Source organism: Esox lucius, chromosome 6, assembly GCF_011004845.1.
Source record: "Esox lucius isolate fEsoLuc1 chromosome 6, fEsoLuc1.pri, whole genome shotgun sequence".
In the NCBI taxonomy this organism is placed as follows: domain Eukaryota; kingdom Metazoa; phylum Chordata; class Actinopteri; order Esociformes; family Esocidae; genus Esox; species Esox lucius.
The window spans coordinates 15,478,909-15,498,028 of NC_047574.1; the positions used below are offsets into that span (position 1 = coordinate 15,478,909).

Here is a 19,120-nt window from a genome sequence, read left to right on the forward strand (position 1 = left end):
AATGCACCCTCCACAAGCAAGGCTTTGGTATTTTTGAGGTTGCACAACTTTAATAAGGGCTAGGTGTACTTAATTATATGACACGTGCATTTGTTTAGGTCTGATTTTCAGCATTTAGTCTGTAAATACTTTTTAGTGTAAAAAAAAAAAGTTAATTGTGCATTTTAATTTCACACTTGTTGTATTTCATACTTGTAATTATTATTGCATCATTCAAGTCAGGTGTCCCAAAGATGGGTTCATTGATCTCCTACGGCTGTTGAAGTTACCCTAGGAGTTTACCACGAAACAATGGACCGCACTCCAAAGACCTACGTAGGGCGGGGGGGCTGGTTTGGGATGAACGTGAAGATAACGATGACGTCATGAATATTTAAAAATGGCTGTGGAGGTGTTGCTGAGTGCTACTAAGATATGTAGTTACTTTGTCAGGTCTGCAGCCCTATCGTCATTTAAATAATATTTCGCTTAACGTTAGTCCAAACAATAGGCTATGTCTGTGGGCCTGCTGGAGTGAAAGCAACAGACATAATGTTAACTCTGTCAAAGAACAACGACAAAGTGGGAGCTGAGCCGTCCGAGGTGGGGACGCTGCAGGATTTTTGTCCGAAGCTGCAGCTGACTAGCTTCGCGGACGGTAAATAAAATGGAAACAGCAGAACTAGGAGATGGGGTTCTTGATTTTCCAATCGATGTCAACGAAAATGAAGAGGCAGTTACATCTTACGGTTCACACGTCGACTGCAATATAATAGCGAAGTCTCACCCTTTCAACGACAACAGAAGCCGGCCATGCACTGTCGAGAATGGTCAAGCGGGTTATGTTTATATAGCCAGTAAGGGGAAGAATACTATCGTAGACTGCGTCGTTTTGCCCTCGCATGAAGTCCGAGTTGGGAATACAATAATGTTGGATTTGGTTACAGAATTTCTTCCTAGTCAGAGTCATGAAAGTTGTGTAATTTCAGACCTGTGCAACGACCACAGATGTAATGGATTTATTGACGCTGACAGAAGGGCCCTTTCCTCCCCAGACACCGCTACAAGCGCATACAGACAAGAGGGTAACAGGATGTTACTGCAGCTGGGTCATGTTTCAGAGCGAGGTGAATTTAGGGATTGCGTGGGGGATACTCGAGATTTAAATTCGGACAAACTGAACATGGGGGATTCTAATCCAGGACCACTGATTCCATCTCTGTCATGTTCAGACAACCTTGAACAGAGTTGCACTTGCACAACCCCTGGTGATTCAGACATGAAGATTTCCAATAGCGAAACGGATTATTTATCCAGTGACGATTGGTCTACAGATGTAGATACAGATTATTGTAGCCAGGTAGACACCCACAAACTGCTATGCCAAGACATAGACCAGCTTTACTTTTCTGTCAAGGAAGTAAATGTAGCAAATGATGGCCTACATATTGCAAATGCTGAAGCAACAAGTGCTTGTGTTGCTGTTTCCTCAAACGTTCCTTTAAATGAGGTTGCTTTTAATCCGCAGCTCCAAAACATCGAGTCACCTCCATCATGTAAGAGGAATAGTGGGGGGTTGAGGCATGGAGATACAGAGGAAGTACTAGCTGCTGCCAAGACCCTTAATGCTGGGAGCGATGTTCTGAACCCTGAGGATGTACCCTCAGAATCTAGTGCCAAACTCCAGTCTCCCTGCCTGTCAACACTTTCTGAACACATCAGCATCACTGAGCCCAGCACTAGAGAGGACTTGAGTGAGTGCAGTCTCCCAACTAGGCCTCTTAACCTCAGGACGGACCCACACATCACCGTCACTCTTAGCTGCGATGCCACCCCTCTCAGCCCTGAAGATGGAGACATGTTTTTCAGGGATGAGGGGTGCATCGACTGTCGTCGTCAAAGTGCCCCAGAGAAACTCCCAGATGGGTTGACATCTCTGCCCTCCTCTTCAAAGAAGTTTGGAATCTCAGAATTTTTCACCAGGTAGGCCTAATATGCATATCCCTGCATAAGCATGCACCAGGGTTTCCTTCAGGAAATTGTTGCAAATGGCATTTTACCATTTACCTAGCGTTTCAATTTACCAGAAATCAGAGATTTATTGGTTACCCATATTCATTAGTGTTCATCCACATTGCTCAGAATGACCAAAATATAGTTTTTGTCCTATAGAATATAACTTGCCCTGTGCAGTTCTGCCTTGGGGATTAAACACATTAATTAATTTTGATAACAATTGTGTTATTGTGATAAAGCTTGGATTGTGTGCGGGCTCGAAATGAATGCCACAATGTTTTAATGTTTTGAACCTAATAGGAAATCAAATAATACATGAATGAAATGCTTTAGTAATTAGTATTTTCCTCAAACTTACTGAAAAAAGTTTGTTGCGGTGTAGTCAGTGCCTTAACCATGTTTAAGTGTTTCTTATCCTTTCTGTTTACAAACATTGAGTGAAACTAGTAGATTTGATTGTTTCTGATTGGGTACAACAACTAAAATAAACATTGGAGTAAAACTAGTAGATTGGATAGTCTCTGATTGGGTACAACAATTAAATTAAGTTAGTTAAATCCCAGCTGTCAGTTCAAATTGAGAAAAAGGTGAAGTTAGATTATTTTTTCATACACCAAGCTGGCTTTTAAGACCTCCTGTACAACAGTCTACATGTTAAACTATTCCCATGTCCCTCGCTGGACTGACTAAATAAGATTTGGAGGCTTCCAGTTTTTCCTGCAGCAAAGGGTAATGTGGTGAAAATGACATTGTTCAGTCTCTTATGGCCTTGATTTCATAATACACCAGGCCCTTATACTGCAGACAATTTTCTGCCTACCCCACTTTGGTCCATATAGTTACTTTTCACAATTCAAATTGAATCAGTTCTATGCTCATTGCAGAGTATTGATTTTGAGTTGCTTTCAATGCAGGTGACAGTCTCATAATGTAAAGGCCAAACCGATAGGCCTTCATAGCAGTTGTCCATTATAGCTCATCATACACATAGCATAGTCCTTCTAAAGTCAAATATCCTAAGTAGATTCTCATCCCTGTGAGAGAAGTTGGTGTTGTCACCGCAGGTGAGTTGTTATGGAGAGCTGCTGGTGAAAGATGCTGTGACGAATGTCCTGGTCATTGTTGAGCCATGAGTGCTTTGATCTTTTGTTCATGGACAAACCTGGAACCTGTCATTTGAAGAGAAGCAGGGACAGGCTAACTAAAGTAAAAATGAACCCTCAGATGGGTTACAGGCTGTGTATCATCACAGCTCATTTTTCAATTATCTGAAACTGAGCTCAAAGGTTCTTTGGAGTACTGCATGCAGTACCCTCATTGACAGTTGTTGTTTAGTCATGCTGAGGAAGCATAAGTTAGCGCCTCAAATATAGTGCCCTCCAGAATGATTGTCCCTCTTTGTGAATTAAAAAAGGCTAAGAAATGTTATTGTTGTTTTAGTATTATCTCACGCTAAATGTCAATCCAACCTTTGACGTAAAAGTTGAAAGAAAAAACTATGTGGAAAAACTAATGAAAATGCACTTTACACTTCACTGAAGTGTCCTACAGTGTACTAGCACCACATTACCTGTAAACAAAAAGTATTTTTCACAGAATAGTAAATGTTCTGCCAAACGCATATTGTGTAGTAAACGTTTTGCTTGCTAATCAGGGATTTCCGCAATTTCTCAAAACAAGCTACAGCAGGAATAGGCAACCCTGTTGCTTGCCAAAGTATGAAACATCACCAGGTATTCCAAATTGTATTTTGGAAAAAAACCGCCTGTTGCATTCTGAGTCTTGGGTTGCCTACACCTGAGCTTTAGAGATATGCTGAGTTATGCCAGTACAACCACCTCTGATTCTACTATTTAAGATATAACAAAACAGCTGAGTAGGTGCAGTGGCATTGGGCAAAATAATAAACACCTGCCTAACATTGTGGCTCCTCAGGTGATTTTGATAGTGACAAATGACAATCTGCTGAGAAACGACTGTAAAAAAACAAAATCATTATACAAGTAAAAAATACTTTTCAGAGGGTATGTTTCAAAATTTGATGTATAGGTTCCTCTAAATAAAACAAAATTAAATGCAGCTAAAATACACCCAACTAAAGGATTATTAGGAACACCTGTTCAATTTCTCATTAATGCAATTATCTAATCAACCAATCACATGGCAGTTGCTTCAATGCATTTAGGGGTGTGGTCCTGGTCAAGACAATCTCCTGAACTCCAAACTGAATGTCAGAATGGGAAAGAAAGGTGATTTAAGCCATTTTGAGCGTGGCATGGTTGTTGGTGCCAGACGGGCCGGTCTGAGTATTTCACAATCTGCTCAGTTACTGGGATTTTCACGCACAACCATTTCTAGGGTTTACAAAGATTGTTGTGAAAACGGAAAAACATCCAGTATGTGGCAGTCCTGTGGGCGACAATGCCTTGTTGATCCTAGAGGTCAGAGGAGAATGGGCTGACTGATTCAAGCTGATAGAAGAGCAACTTTGACTGAAATAACCACTCGTTACAACCGAGGTATGCAGCAAAGCATTTGTGAAGCCACAACACGCACAACCTTGAGGCGGATGGGCTACAACAGCAGAAGACCCCACCGGGTACTACTCATCTCCACTACAAATAGGAAAAAGAGGCTACAATTTGCACAAGCTCACCAAAATTGGACAGTTGAAGACTGGAAGAATGTTGCCTGGTCTGATGAGTCTCGATTTCTGTTGAGACATTCAGATGGTAGAGTCAGAATTTGGCGTAAACAGAATGAGAACATGGATCCATCATGCCTTGTTACCACTGTGCAGGCTGGTGGTGGTGGTGTAATGGTGTGGGGGATGTTTTCTTGGCACACTTTAGGCCCCTTAGTGCCAATTGGGCATTGTTTAAATGCCACGGCCTACCTGAGCATTGTTTCTGACCATGTCCATCCCTTTATGACCACCATGTACCCATCCTCTGATGGCTAATTCCAGCAGGATAATGCACCATGTCACAAAGCTCGAATCATTTCAAATTGGTTTCTTGAACATGACAATGAGTTCAGTTTAAAAAATGCTTTCAGCACCTTGTTGAATCAATGCCTCGTAGAATTAAGGCAGTTCTGAAGGCGAAAGGGGGACAAACACAGTATTAGTATGGTGTTCCTAATAATCCTTTAGGTGAGTGTATATATACAAAGTAAAAAATTGCTGTGCGTCATTATCGAGTGCATTTCCATGACTTTTTCTTAATTTTGTTCTCCTTTTCTTTCTCCCTTAACTGTTAATTATCTCATTCAGTGTTCATCACTTTCTCTCACCTCCAGGAGCCTGTTTTCTAGGAAGCCCAAAGAGCCCAAGTCACCTTCCCAGGTTGGTCCAGGGTGGAAATTGTTTGGAAAGGTCTCTGTAAGAGAGAAGACTGATATAGAGACTAAAGACAACTTCACCATCCAGCAGGTTTGTTACACTCCTGTATATCGGACTCCATCACGACATGCAAGTAGTAATCACTAGAAATAAAGATAAAGACATTTCTATTTCATATGGTGTGTAAACACTGTAACCATATTGCATAAGAAATGCCAGGAACAATAACCAGTTGAAGGTCTTTTTTTGGTTATGCTACAATATTTGGGAATTGAAGCAAGAGACAGGAGTCTGGATGGAAGTGCGGGGTATAATTCATTATATCCCAAAAATGGTCATTGGTCTCCGCTTAAGTTTGCGGACCCACATTTTCCTTCCTTTCTTTCCTTCATTCCCTCCCCACATTTAATTTTATTATAATGAATCTACTCATACAACAGCAATGCAGATGTAAAATGTTCTAACCAAATGACTGCAATGTAAGGCCATTTTTAATTGACTTGTTTTTCAAAAAAAATCTGTTGTTTTACTCTATTCTATTACAATAGGCGATTTTTCCATGATTCGCTACTTGGCAGCTCCGCTCTGTGAGTTTGCATTGTCTACCACTTCGTGTCTGGGCTGTTGCTCTTCGATGCTTCCACTTCACAATTACAGTTGACCAGGCAGATCTAGTAGGGCAGAAATTTCATGAACTTACTTTTGGCGAAGGTGGCATCCTATTACAATGCAAAGTTTAAATTCACTGAGCTTTTCAATCTGACCCATTGTACTGCCAGTGTTTGTCAATGGCAATTTCATGGCTATGTACTGGATTTTATGCACCTGTGTGGCTGAAACTCAATAATAAGTAAGAGTGTCCACAAACTTTGGCCATATAGTGCAAGTACACTCCCTGGAAAGTCATCTTTGGTTTTTACTTATTTGGGCACATGGATATTTGAGTTAAATATCAGCCACATTGATAAAAGTAACCCAATTTAACAAATGACACAATATTCAACTTTTTACTGTCCCTCCTTCCAAAAGTTGTAATTTATCACCAGCTTGGCTGTCATGCTGACCAGGCGCTGTTTGCTGTTGGCATGGCTGGTCAGGGACTGTTGTTAGTGCCTTTGTAAAAAGACCCACATTTGGCTGCTCTAACCGGAACTTACGTCAGAGTTCCATCGAAGTAGAAGCGGTATATTATTTATTGCACGATAAAAATTATCGCTTTTGTTTGAGCTCGTAGTTGTCCTTCGTTTGCCTTCTTCACTTGAGTGACTCGCACATGTTTTTAAATGGCCAGGTGTCACATCACTGCTCAACTCTTGACTGGCCAACAGCACGCCCAAAGAGCTGCAAGGTATTTGTGTGTGTGCCAGATTATGAAACAACTGGAGAATGTCAAGTTTGTAATGCGATTATTATTTTTCAATCTCAGATTTTTTTGCAATGCCTTGGTCATTTTATTAGTCCCAACTTTACTTTTTGCTGGCCTGGGGCCACCAGGCCATCGTTACTGTCGAACCCTGGTTTATGCAATTAAATAACAGAAATTCAATTTCTGTACACCCCTACCTTTAAAATCACATAAAATGGCAAAAATTCGAATCTGGTGCACCAAAACACGTTTCAGACTGCTTGCAATCCAAATTGGACAAGTCGTTCCACCAAATTTAGCCCAAGATCCTGTGAGCAAAAGACGCTCAAAACATGCAGTCAAAACATGGCAGTAACTGAAAGGTTGATGCCTTGAACCCCCAAGTCGACTGGGGGGAAATGAGATTGAAAGTTAAAAGGGCAAGCCAGAAATGCAAATTGAGACTCCTATCAATTTGTTAAAAGTATGTACAGTATGTTCTGTGAAGGTATGTACAGTATGTCCTATGAGTAAAAAAACAGAAAAGGGACAAGAGAAGCCTAGTTCACCCGGCCGCAATAAACATTTATAAATGTTGTAGCCCTCACTGGAGTCGAACCCAGGTGTCCCACATGAGTGGCTGTGTCCTCAACCACTACACCACAGTGCTACACATCTGACCAGTGTCGGTATAGCAACTCGACATTCTATCGGCAGGCCATTTTTCCATAAGCTAAATCTAAAGCTCACCTGGGTCATGCAGAAAGACTGATCAAAAACTACAGTCTACATCAGAATTGCTGAAAAGCAACATATTTACTGTTTTGCAACAGCCTAATCAAGGTTTGTGCCTGGCACCATGAGTCCTCAAAAGCTGTAAAGGTTGAAGAGGTTATTAGGCATGAGAAAATCAAAACCATCACAGATTCTTACCCTCATGTTTACCCATCTAAATCTATGATTCAATAGAAAGAAATTATTACATGGAAAAATGCCAACATTCTGTTAATTATCGTAGCAATTGTGCATTGGAAAATATTTGTTTTGTCTCTGCAAAAAAGCAAAGCAATGCCAGCTAAGTTCTTTATTGGATGTGCAATTACAACATACAATTGGGTTTGTTGGTTTAGCAGCAAACTTTAGCTATTTTTTACTTTGTCGCAAGTTCTGTCATCGTTATATTATGAAATAAGGTGTCCGATGTATCAGGTTTTAATGTGCATTTTTTAAATAACTTTGCCAATGCTGTGGTTAAATTCATGATATGTTAATCAACAAAAAGCTGTGCCAAAGGGAACCTTTTTGGATTCATATGCTTGACACGATAAATCTGTTAAGGCTTTGACATTTAAGCATACCTCCAGGGAGGCTCCTGATCTGTCAACAGTTATCAAGACAGAAATGGACTTGACATTGACAGCTGTTATGTGTATGCACGAATGCTGCAAAAACACACCTGTCAATGTTTTTGAATACTTGTAGCACCCTAATATGGGAGCACTATGTACAAAATAGGCTTTAATTTCTAAATGGTTCATTTGATATGAATGGACATACGATTTAACACACCTACTCAGATATGGTGAATCAGCCATTTTACTCCTAAGTTGTATCATGAATCCAGAGCTATAACCAAATGTCTTATTGGCCAAATACATTTGGAGTTCATTGTGGCCTATTCCACTTTGTATGCTTTGGTGGTTGAATGTTTTCAAAACTTTAACTTTGGCTCTTGTAAATGTCAGCAGAGACTGTGCAACAGAGTCGATGCATTCCGAGTAAAACTTTACTTTGACAATAACCATTCTTAAGCAGTCTCGTCATATACAAATTGTATACTATTATTGTATACTTAACTCGTTGTAAACATATATTTTTGTCCTTTAATACTGTCCCTTGTTTCCTGTGTTCTCTTTTGTAAAGGAGTGTTCACTGAAGGAGCGATCGTCCACACGCCCACAGGCCCAGGTCTCTGTAACACGGAGGAAAAACCTGGAGTTTGAGCCCCTCTCCACCACAGCTCTAATTCTAGAGGATAGGCCACCGTGAGTGTTTCCAAAAATACATGTGGAAACGCTCCGTATGTCTGTACAATGTGAGAAGAACCCGACTGGCCGTGATATTCTGAGTTGACTCTGAACAGAGGGAAAACATTGACATCCCAAATCTGTGTGTGTGCGCGCTTGTGTACTGCTGACATGCAGGAGAATGGCCAGTTTCCAGGAATGTACCATGTCAGTGCAAATGCTAATTCTTACCCATTCTGTAGGTGAACCGTGTGTTAGTTGGTATGCCAGTCTATGCTCGTCTTCCTGTAAGCATCGGTGCCGGCTCCTCTTTTTAGGAACCTTCCTGCTAAGTCGGTTGAGGAGGCGTTGCGCCACAAACAGGAGTATGATGAGATGGTGGCAGGAGCCAAGAGAAGAGGTTTGCCCGAACCGCTATTTTAACTACACTCACGCAGACCAACATGCACACACACTTACACACACCCAGTTACACACAAACCCTTTTCTGTCTGTGTCCGGTCAGAGATGAAGGAGGCCCAGAGGAAGAAACGTCAGATGAAGGAGAGGTTTAAACAGGAGGACAGCATTGCCAACGCCATGATCATCTGGAATAATGACATCCTACCCAACTGGAACTGCATGTCAGTACCCTGAGACCTTGAGTAAAGCTGAGAAGCTTTTGGTTTTCTAGCACAAACATGTTCTATCAGGAATAATCTTACTGAACGTTGTCTTTGAGACAAACTACCCGAGGCTGAAAGAGGTTGTCTGTCAAATGTACAAATGTACACGTAGACTTTTCAGATGCTTTAACACCGCCGGTTGTTCAGGATCAACGTTAATAGGCTCGTGCTGTCGTGTCCCCTGGCAGGCGTAACACGCGCCGGGTCAGAGAGCTCTGGTGGCAAGGCCTCCCGCCCAGCATCAGAGGACGAGTCTGGAGCCTGGCCATCGGCAACGAGCTCAATATCACCCCTGGTAACCACTCGGCACATTGCTTAACACTGTTGCCATGTGAAATGGCCGTGCCAAAAAGCCACGGCCTCTGGCGAACATGTACTGCTGCAGCATGGGTTCAAATCTGACATAGTGCTCTTTCAGCAAACCATCTTTCTCAGTCTTTCACCACTTTCCTGGCCATTAAAGTATAAACCGCCAGTCAAATGTTTATATTTAAAGGCAATCTTTCACATACTGAGAGTGTAAAAGTAAGCTGATAAACGACTAACTTTTTTTTGGTTGAGTTTTGCCCATCTTAACCAGTGGGTCTCCAGCCCTGTCACACACGTTTAGTGTTCTCATCGAACCACAGTGCATATTTAGGTATAGCTCATTACCATCTACATCGTCTTATTTTAATGCAGCTAACATACATTGATGTTAAATTGTGTGATTGTCCATACTTTTCTTGGTATTTCATTTTAATTATTTCGATGTTTTACCCACTATTTCTTTTTGATTGTGTCTACCTGCTTCAGAGCTCTATGAGATATTTCTGTCTCGGGCTAAGGAGAGGTGGAGGTGCTTTAATGAGACCATCTTGGATAATGACGTGCAGGGTAAGTACCTCAGAGAAACAGAAGTCCAGTCCTTCATTTCAACACATTTCTGTACTTTACCATTCCCCTCTGAAAATGTATGTTTGCATTGCACTAAAAAAGCCAACATTTTCACAAAATAGACTTGGGATCATTGCAAGCCGATAGAGAGTCGAGTCTCGACCTGATAAAGCTGGACATCTCCAGGACATTTCCCTCTCTGTTTATATTTCAGAAGGTAGGTCTCTCCTGTCATCACCAGGACACCCAAATAAGTTATGATGATGTTTTTCCTTGGACCCCTGGAGGTTATTTTGTAGTTTTTGGTTGGTCCTAGGACCAAATTGCTGTGGCTGTTAATAATTTTGTTGTTGCCAATATTCCCATCTCATTACATTCTAAATGCTATGAATATGACTTTATGCTACAGATTAAGCTTTTATCGGTTCATTCATGGCTCAAACAAACAATGAATTTAAATGTAATCTCTGCAAGTTGTTTGGATAGCCTACAGATGTAAGGCCGCTAGGGCTGGTATAATGTGAGAACTAAGTTGGTTCCATGCTGAAGCTCCTTCACCAGGAAGGAGTATTTGGAAATATTTACTTGAACTTTGTAAAAGTTTACATGTGAATTTTGCTTTTCTACTCTTATAGGGTGGGCCCTATCATGACCTCTTGCACAGTGTTTTGGGGGCGTACACGTGTTATAGACCAGATGTGGGCTATGTAAGTGGCAAGCATTTAATTAATCCCAATACTAAATCATTCTCTGTTCGTTGTGAAAACCTTACTTTGAATTCATGTTCGGACCAAACGGTGTTGAAAACATTTTAGGTAAAACATTTGCTTAAACGGACGGTTTAGCTCTGACTTCCTGGAGCTATGGATCCAGACGTCTCCGCACATGTGGGGATCACATTGTTTATTCCTTTCCCTTTTTTCTTTTTTTATGTAACTGCTCAGCCAGGGTCCGACTGTGTTGAAATTACCCAATTGCTCCCTGAAACTCAAATCCAGATCTGGAAGCCAATTCCACTGCGTCTTTTCATTGCAACCCTCTAATCAGGTACTTATTTAGAGCTGGGACACAAGGTTGGTGCAATTAATGATGAGGTAGAACAGAAAATCAGTAGACTCTGAACCTCGTAGGGTGAGAGTTGAAGAACATTCCAGAACGGAAAAACGTAGGCAACAATATTTTCTATTTTGAACCCTTAAGGCTGTATTGTAGTAAGAGAAGTAGGAGAGGCGTGGCCCACTCTACTGGTCTTTAACGTGTTTCAGGCTACAACAATCATCTGTTGAAACTTGTCAAAATCTGCTCAGTCAAAGGAGAGAGACCGGGCCGGTTCAGCAACAGATGTGTCACAAAGCTGAAAGGGGACTGCAAGCAACAGCTAACCAAAGAGCATGTAGACAATTGAAAGAGCATTCATGCATCGAGACTTTTGGATCCATAGTGCCAGAAATCCTTTCAAAGCCCAGAGACATGTCCTATAAACTATTATATCATATGCTGCTGTTGAGGTAGGCCCACGCCATCTCAAGTTTGCTTTGTGAAATTGTTCATACATATACAGGTCATAAAATTAGAATATCATAAAAAAGTTGATTTATTTCAGTAATTCCATTCAAAAAGTGAAACTTGTATAATGTATACATTCATTCCACACAGACTGATATATTTCGAGTGTTTATTTCTTTTAATTTTGGCAATTATAACTGACAACTAATGAAAATCCCAAATTCAGTATCTCAGAAAATTTGAATATTGTGAAAAGGCTCAATATTGAAGACACCTGGTGCCACACTCTAATCAGCTAATTAACCCAAAACACCTGCAAAGGCCTTTAAATAGTCTCTCAATGTAGTTCTGTTGGCAACACAAACTTGGGGAAGACTGCTGACTTGACAGCTGTCCAAAAGACATCCATTGACACCTTGCACAAGGAGGATAAGACACAAAAGGTTATAGCTAAAGAGGCTGGCTGTTCACAGAGCTCTGTGTCCAAGCACATTAATAGAGAGGCAAAGGGAAGGAAAATATGTGGTAGGAAAGTGTACAAGCAATAGGGATAACCGCACCCTGGAGAGGATTGTGAAACAAAACCCATTCAAAAATGTGGGGGAGATTCACAAAGAGTGGACTGGACTGCTGCTGAGTAATTTTTTCTGATGAAAGTACATTTAGCATTTCTTTTGGAAATCAAGGTCCCAGAGTCTGGAGGAAGAGAGGAGAGGCACAGAATCCACGTTGCTTGAAGTCGAGTGTAAAGTTTCCACAGTCAGTGATGGTTTGGGGTGCCATGTCATCTGCTGGTGTTGGTCCACTGTGTTTTCTGAGGTCCAAGGTCAACGCAGCCATCTACCAGGAAGTTTTAGAGCACTTCATGCTTCCTGCTGCTGACCAACTTTATGGAGATGCAGATTTCATTTTCCAACAGGACTTGGCACCTGCACACAGTGCCAAAGCTACCAGTACCTGGTTTAAGGACCATGGTATCCCTGTTCTTAATTGGCCAGCAAACTCGCCTGACCTTAACCCTATAGAAAATCTATGGGGTATTGTGAAGAGGAAGATGCGATATGCCAGACCCAACAATGCAGAAGAGCTGATGGCCACTATCAGAGCAACCTGGGCTCTCATAACACCTGAGCAGTGCCACGCCGCATTGCTGCAGTAATTCAGGCAAAAGGAGCCCCAACTAAGTATTGAGTGCTGTACATGCTCATATTTTTCATGTTCATACTTTTCAGTTGGCCAACATAAAAAGTATATATATATATTACTGAATTACTGATATAAATCAACTTTTTGATGATATTCTAATGTTATTACCAGCACCTGCATGTTTTTTATTAAGGGGAACAATGTCACTGAAATTGTAATTAATTGTCATATTAAATTGCATTTTTTTCTTTTCTCAATCCTTGTTGAATATACGTATATTTCATTTAACATATTTCTCCCAAAATGGAATTTAATTCCATTGTCCCAAGTAAAAAAGTGTTGATTTTTATATATAAATAATGGGAGACCTCTGTTCTCCAGGTCCAGGGAATGTCATTCATCGCTGCAGTTCTTATCTTAAATTTGGAGGAAGCTGATGCTTTCATTGCCTTCGCTAACCTGCTCAACAAGCCCTGTCAGATGGCCTTCTTTAGAGTGGACCATGAGTTGGTACTAAGACACACAAACACCCACACACATGCACACATGTTATACGTGTTATAGTTTTAAACCTTTTCCCCTTTTCAGATGTTGAAATACTTTGCTGCTTTTGAGGTGTTCTTTGAAGAAAACCTCCCTCGGCTATTCAGTCACTTTCAGATCAACAACCTTACCCCAGATCTCTATCTCATAGACTGGTGAGTGCAGAACTACTTGAAATAAAATGTAATGGACAATTTTCCATTGTCAAAGTGACCTTCTCTTGTGATCCTGTTCACATGCCTTTTAAGTTGCTCTAGATGAACAATGAATCACGTCACTGTGTCTCTCGTCACAACCCGGCAGGATCTTCACCCTGTACAGTAAGTCCTTGCCATTGGACGTGGCTTGTCGTGTGTGGGATGTGTTCTGTCGGGACGGGGAGGAGTTTCTGTTCCGAACAGCCCTGGGCATCCTGCGCCTGTACCAGGATGTCTTACTGCAGATGGACTTCATCCACATTGCCCAGTTCCTCACCCGTCTGCCTGAAGGCATGGCCCCTGACAGCCTGTTCAGCTGCATCGCTGCCACACACATGATCAGCAACAACCGCAAGTGGGGCCAGGTCAGTTGGAGCCCATTAATTGGTCGCATCAGTATGTCTACCATCAGCTGTTCAAGCTAGATCCACCAAGTCAAGCAGTGATTAGGCTACCCTATCATATTCCATTTATCTTTACTACTGTAGTCACTACCACTACAATAACATCTGTCACCAACTATGTATAGGTCAAGACAAGTTAGCAAGCACATTTTCTGTGGGAAATGTACTTTTCTAGTTTCACGTTCCTATTTTGGGAGTGAATAAAAATGTATGTACTGTATAGATTTTTTTTTTGGCAAAAACAGTGAAAAGCTTGTATGTTCTGGTAAACAGTGTTTTCCACTGGACGTGTGTAGAACTCATATGGTTTAATTTTACATTTACATCTTTCCTTTAGGTCTTCTCTGCATTGACGAAGGATGGTAATAAGGAAATAGCCAACCACAGTCCTGCTCTAAGAAGCTAACAGTTTACAGATTAACCCGGTACCTAATGTTTTTCTGAATGTATGACATGGACTCATTCAATTTCCTCTGTGTAGTATTGCTTAGAACAGGATTGCTTTGACTGGTTATGAAATGGATACCAAATGGATAAATGCTAGGACTAATGAGAAAGTAGCAATACTCAAAGATGGCACCGGCATTGTCACCCAGAGTGCATCAGAGAACCAATAACAGCTGTGAAGCTTGAAATCCGACGTGTATGTTTTAGTAAGCCTGTAAAGCTCAATTATTTTTGTGTGAAAATATGTGTTTATAAGGTAAGAGTCGACAAACTAAGGCCCAGGGGCCAGATATGGCCTGCAGGCCAATGCAATCCAGCCCTCTGTAGGTTTGGGTAAAAAACTCTTAAACATGAATTTCAAAATCCTGATCTGTTATTTGATCAGAAATGTTTGTCCACCCCTGGGTTAAACAACATTTCTCCATATTTTAAATGTGAACTTGAGGATATTTACTTGTATACATGTAGTATATGTTTATAAGTATTGATATATGGTATTTTTTTTCCAGATACACTAATTAAAGAGGACCCTTGGCATACAGTGGTTCTGAAATAAGAAATACCATTGGTAAACTAAAGTGAGACACTAATGTCATAAATATAGCAGTGGCCTCCTGTTCCCATGTACTTCTGCACCATGGGTTCAATTTGAACCCACTGTCCAATCTGCAATTTGTTTTCCTACTTTCCTGTCTTAAGTGTAAAATATCCAAATAATTGAACCCTGAGTGGCTCAATTATCAATACTGAACAGTAACTACAATAAATGTGCAGTTACAAACGGATCTGGACCCTGATCCAATACTTCTATCATCTTCTACCATTGTGCTCTTGATCAGTGCACCAAGTAAAATAACGACTATGTTAGGCTGCTGTATAAAACACCCATCAGCCCCTCTGTCTGAAGAGCTGCTTGGTGTACCGACACTAGATCCAACCCTGAATCGCATCTAAGCTTTTCAAGGTATTGTCTTGTAATTTATGGTTAGGCTACAATGTAGTTAGTGGGGATTGGGTGGGGGCCTGCGCACAATAGTTCTCCAAATGGATGGGTTCAATGGATATGTAAGAAAGGGGAAAAAAAAGACTGGTCTTTTATTAAATGATTCCCCAACTTGAATCGTGGACCAAATGCATAAGCTAGGCTACTTGAATATGTATAGGGTAGCCATGGTGACTAGATATGTTTTTCTACAAACATTAATCAGAAGTGATCTGTTATATAGGCCCAGCATGTTTGTTGATTCTGCTAATTAACTGTATTTTGGTGGAGGTGTGACTACTGCTGATGACATTTAATGCTTAGCTAAAAAAAAAATTGAAATAATGATAACTTAGTCAGTTGTTAAAATGGTATCTAGTTAGTTTGTTGTCTGTCATTATTTTGTAGGCTAAGTCATGCCATTCGCTCACCTCGAGCAACATCTGATTTGCGTACTGGCACACAATACGCAAGAGAATTTGCATGCACAGCTTCTCGAGACCCGTTGGAGACGAGGGTCAGAGAGGAGGCGCCTATGGCCTTCTCAGTCACTGCGTTTTTGTAGGGATACGGGGATAGGAGACCCAAAGAATTCAAACGGAACAGCGCATTTTCTTTACTTACAGATGTTTACTAACACTTTGATAAACAGAATTCATGGACAAGTGGCAGGTAGAAAGTGAAATCATTATTCACTACATTAATGCCTACATTGCTATTAAAAATATATATATCGATGAAGCACTCCGGACAGCTCCGGCACTAGTCGAGCACCCAAAGGTTAGGATACCTGTATGTGGTTGCAAAAGACAAATTTGCATTGGTAGCGTGCTTCGGAAAGCTCTGGCTCAAGTCAAGCTCTGGATTGTTCTGAGTCACAAAAAAGGAAAATGAGCTCACACAGAACCAAACAATATGGAAGCATTGTTATTATTTGCGAGAGTTAGTGCTAAAGTGAGTCCAATTAGGACAAGTCAAGTTCATTTAGCACATGTACTGTACCTTGAATTTGTCAACAACCACCCATAGTCCAGCCATCCTTAACAGTTGCATCATGTAGCTTTGGTCTACATGCCATCATTGGTATAAACAAGTTGTGTATTCAACCTGTCGCCTCACAACCACATTAACAGTGTGAATGCAAAGCTGCTTTTATCACACAGATCAGTTGAACGCCTTGGGATGGAGCTTTGATGGCAGTCTGGATGCTAGCTATTCCACTAATAATTTTTAGCAATCCAATTCAAGCTAATAAACCCCAAAAGGCTTATGAAAATAAATAAAAAAGCACTATACAAAGCACAGTGTGGCAGATTTTCACCAGAGAAATTGAAGCAACATCATGGATTGTTATCATAGGTAATTAACAAATGTGTACAAATTATAAGAACATTGCATTCCTTCATGAATTATAAAAAAATTAATTCAAAATTATTCTCAACTTCATTCACACATTTAAAATATTGCCCCACGCATTTAAAATATTTCCCCAAATTTGCCAGTCTTTATTTGGAAAGCAGTTCTTGTGTTCTAGCACTTGGTTTGCATAAATTTACAAAGACATTGATGCACATTTGTGCATACACGATTGATTATTGCATCCCCTAAAGCGTATGAGAAAACAGACTTAATAGTGCAATATGAATTTCAAGGGGCATATGGTGTTTTTAGTGAAATGTGTTTGAATGACTAATTACTGTTGATTGAAAGGTGAATTCTACTATTTTACCACTTAGGTTCTCAGTGTTAAATTAGTCCATGGACAATGAAAAAATGTAATTCATGGTTCAGATTCCTGTAAACGGCCATTACAAACTTCAGCTAACTTTAGCCGTAAATGAAATGGGGGCATGTGATTTAAAAAAAATATTTAAAAAAAATTAATAATATATATACACATTCATCTAAATGATTATTAGGAACACCTGTTCAATTTCTCATTCATGCAATTATCTAATCAACCAATCACATGGCAGTTGCTTCAATGCATTTAGGGGTGTGGTCCTGGTCAAGACAATCTCCTGAACTCCAAACTGAATGTCAGAATGGGAAAGAAAGGTGATTTAAGCAATTTTGAGCGTGGCATGGTTGTTGGTGCCAGACGGGCCGGTCTGAGTATTTCACAATCTGCTCAGTTACTGGGATTTTCATGCACAACCATTTCTAGGGTTTACAAAGAATGGTGTGAAAAGGGAAAAACATCCAGTATGCGGCAGTCCTGTGGGCGAAAATGCCTTGTTGATGCTAGAGGTCAGAGGAGAATGGGCCGACTGATTCAAGCTGATAGAAGAGCAACTTTGACTGAAATAACCACTTGTTACAACCGAGGTATGCAGCAAAGCATTTGTGAAGCCACAACACGCACAACCTTGAGGCGGATGGGCTACAACAGCAGAAGACCCCACCGGGTACCACTCATCTCCACTACAAATAGGAAAAAGAGGCTACAATTTGCACGAGCTCACCAAAATTGGACAGTTGAAGACTGGAAGAACATTGCCTGGTCTGATGAGTCTCGATTTCTGTTGAGACATTCAGATGGTAGAGTCAGAATTTGGCGTAAACAGAATGAGAACATGGATCCATCATGCCTTGTTACCACTGTGCAGGCTGGTGGTGGTACAAATGATTGCTGGTGGTGGTGTAATGGTGTGGGGGATGTTTTCTTGGCACACTTTAGGCCCCTTAATGCCAATTGGGCATCGTTTAAATGCCACGGCCTACCTGAGCATTGTTTCTGACCATGTCCATCCCTTTATGACCACCATGAACCCATCCTCTGATGGCTAATTCCAGCAGGATAATGCACCATGTCTCAAAGCTCGAATCATTTCAAATTGGTTTCTTGAACATGACAATGAGTTCACTGTACTGAAATGGCCCCCACAGTCACCAGATCTCAACCCAATAGAGCATCTTTGGGATGTGGTGGAACGGGAGCTTTGTGCCGTGGATGTGCATCCCACAAATCTCCATCAACTGCAAGATGCTATCCTATCAATATGGGCCAACATTTCTAAAGAATGGTTTCAGCCACCTTGTCTGAATCAATGCCACGTAGAATTAAGGCAGTTCTGAATGCGAGAGGGGGTCAAACACAGTATTAGTATGGTGTTCCTAATAATCCTTTAAGTGAGTGTGTGTGTGGTGTGTGTGTGTGTGTGTGTGTGTGTGTGTGTGTATGTATGTATGTATAGTATATATATATATATATATATATATATATATATATATATATATATATATATATATATATATATATATGGCAATGGCATTATCAATGTTCTACAGAAGCGATTGCACAAGGACTGAAATTAAAACCAGTTTATTCAGTGTACTAGAGGCTTTGAAATATGAAACCTGAAGTAGGTATATTTCATAAACAACTTTTCCATCAACTGACATACTTTAGATGTAAATGTTGTCATTGGCTAATGTTAGCGTTGTTTCTAATTATTAACTAGCAATGTCTGCTAATAGGAAATGTACATACACATTTAAACAGAGTGAATAGTGGAGTCCACTAGCATGTGTTAAAAATTGGGAATTAGTAGTATTGAAGAGCATGGTCAAAGTACAAATTCTGGTGGCAATTTCACGTTATGTAACTTTATTTTATTCAGATTTTTTTCATATATGGCATT

At 40.6% G+C, this 19,120-nt stretch overlaps 1 protein-coding gene across 3 annotated transcripts; it reads left to right on the forward strand.

Moving 5' to 3' along the window:
• The first annotated feature begins 360 nt into the window (after positions 1-360).
• Positions 361-17,396, forward strand: LOC105010532 (TBC1 domain family member 12). 3 transcript variants are annotated; one of them, XM_020047666.2, is made up of 13 exons: positions 361-1,962; positions 5,296-5,428; positions 8,607-8,728; positions 9,028-9,110; positions 9,216-9,333; positions 9,564-9,670; positions 10,171-10,251; positions 10,374-10,468; positions 10,887-10,958; positions 13,285-13,413; positions 13,492-13,601; positions 13,750-14,008; positions 14,385-17,396. In XM_020047666.2, the coding sequence occupies exons 1-13, from the start codon at positions 647-649 to the stop codon at positions 14,451-14,453; spliced, it is 2,694 nt and encodes an 897-aa protein (XP_019903225.1). In that variant the 5' UTR covers positions 361-646; the 3' UTR covers positions 14,454-17,396. The 3 variants fall into 3 exon arrangements, with proteins under 3 accessions (XP_019903225.1, XP_028976352.1, XP_019903226.1); XM_029120519.2 differs by lacking the exons at positions 13,285-13,413; positions 13,492-13,601; positions 13,750-14,008; positions 14,385-17,396 and adding exons at positions 11,200-11,298; positions 11,559-11,873; XM_020047667.2 differs by lacking the exons at positions 13,285-13,413; positions 13,492-13,601; positions 13,750-14,008; positions 14,385-17,396 and adding an exon at positions 11,196-11,875.
• The last annotated feature ends 1,724 nt before the right edge of the window (positions 17,397-19,120 follow it).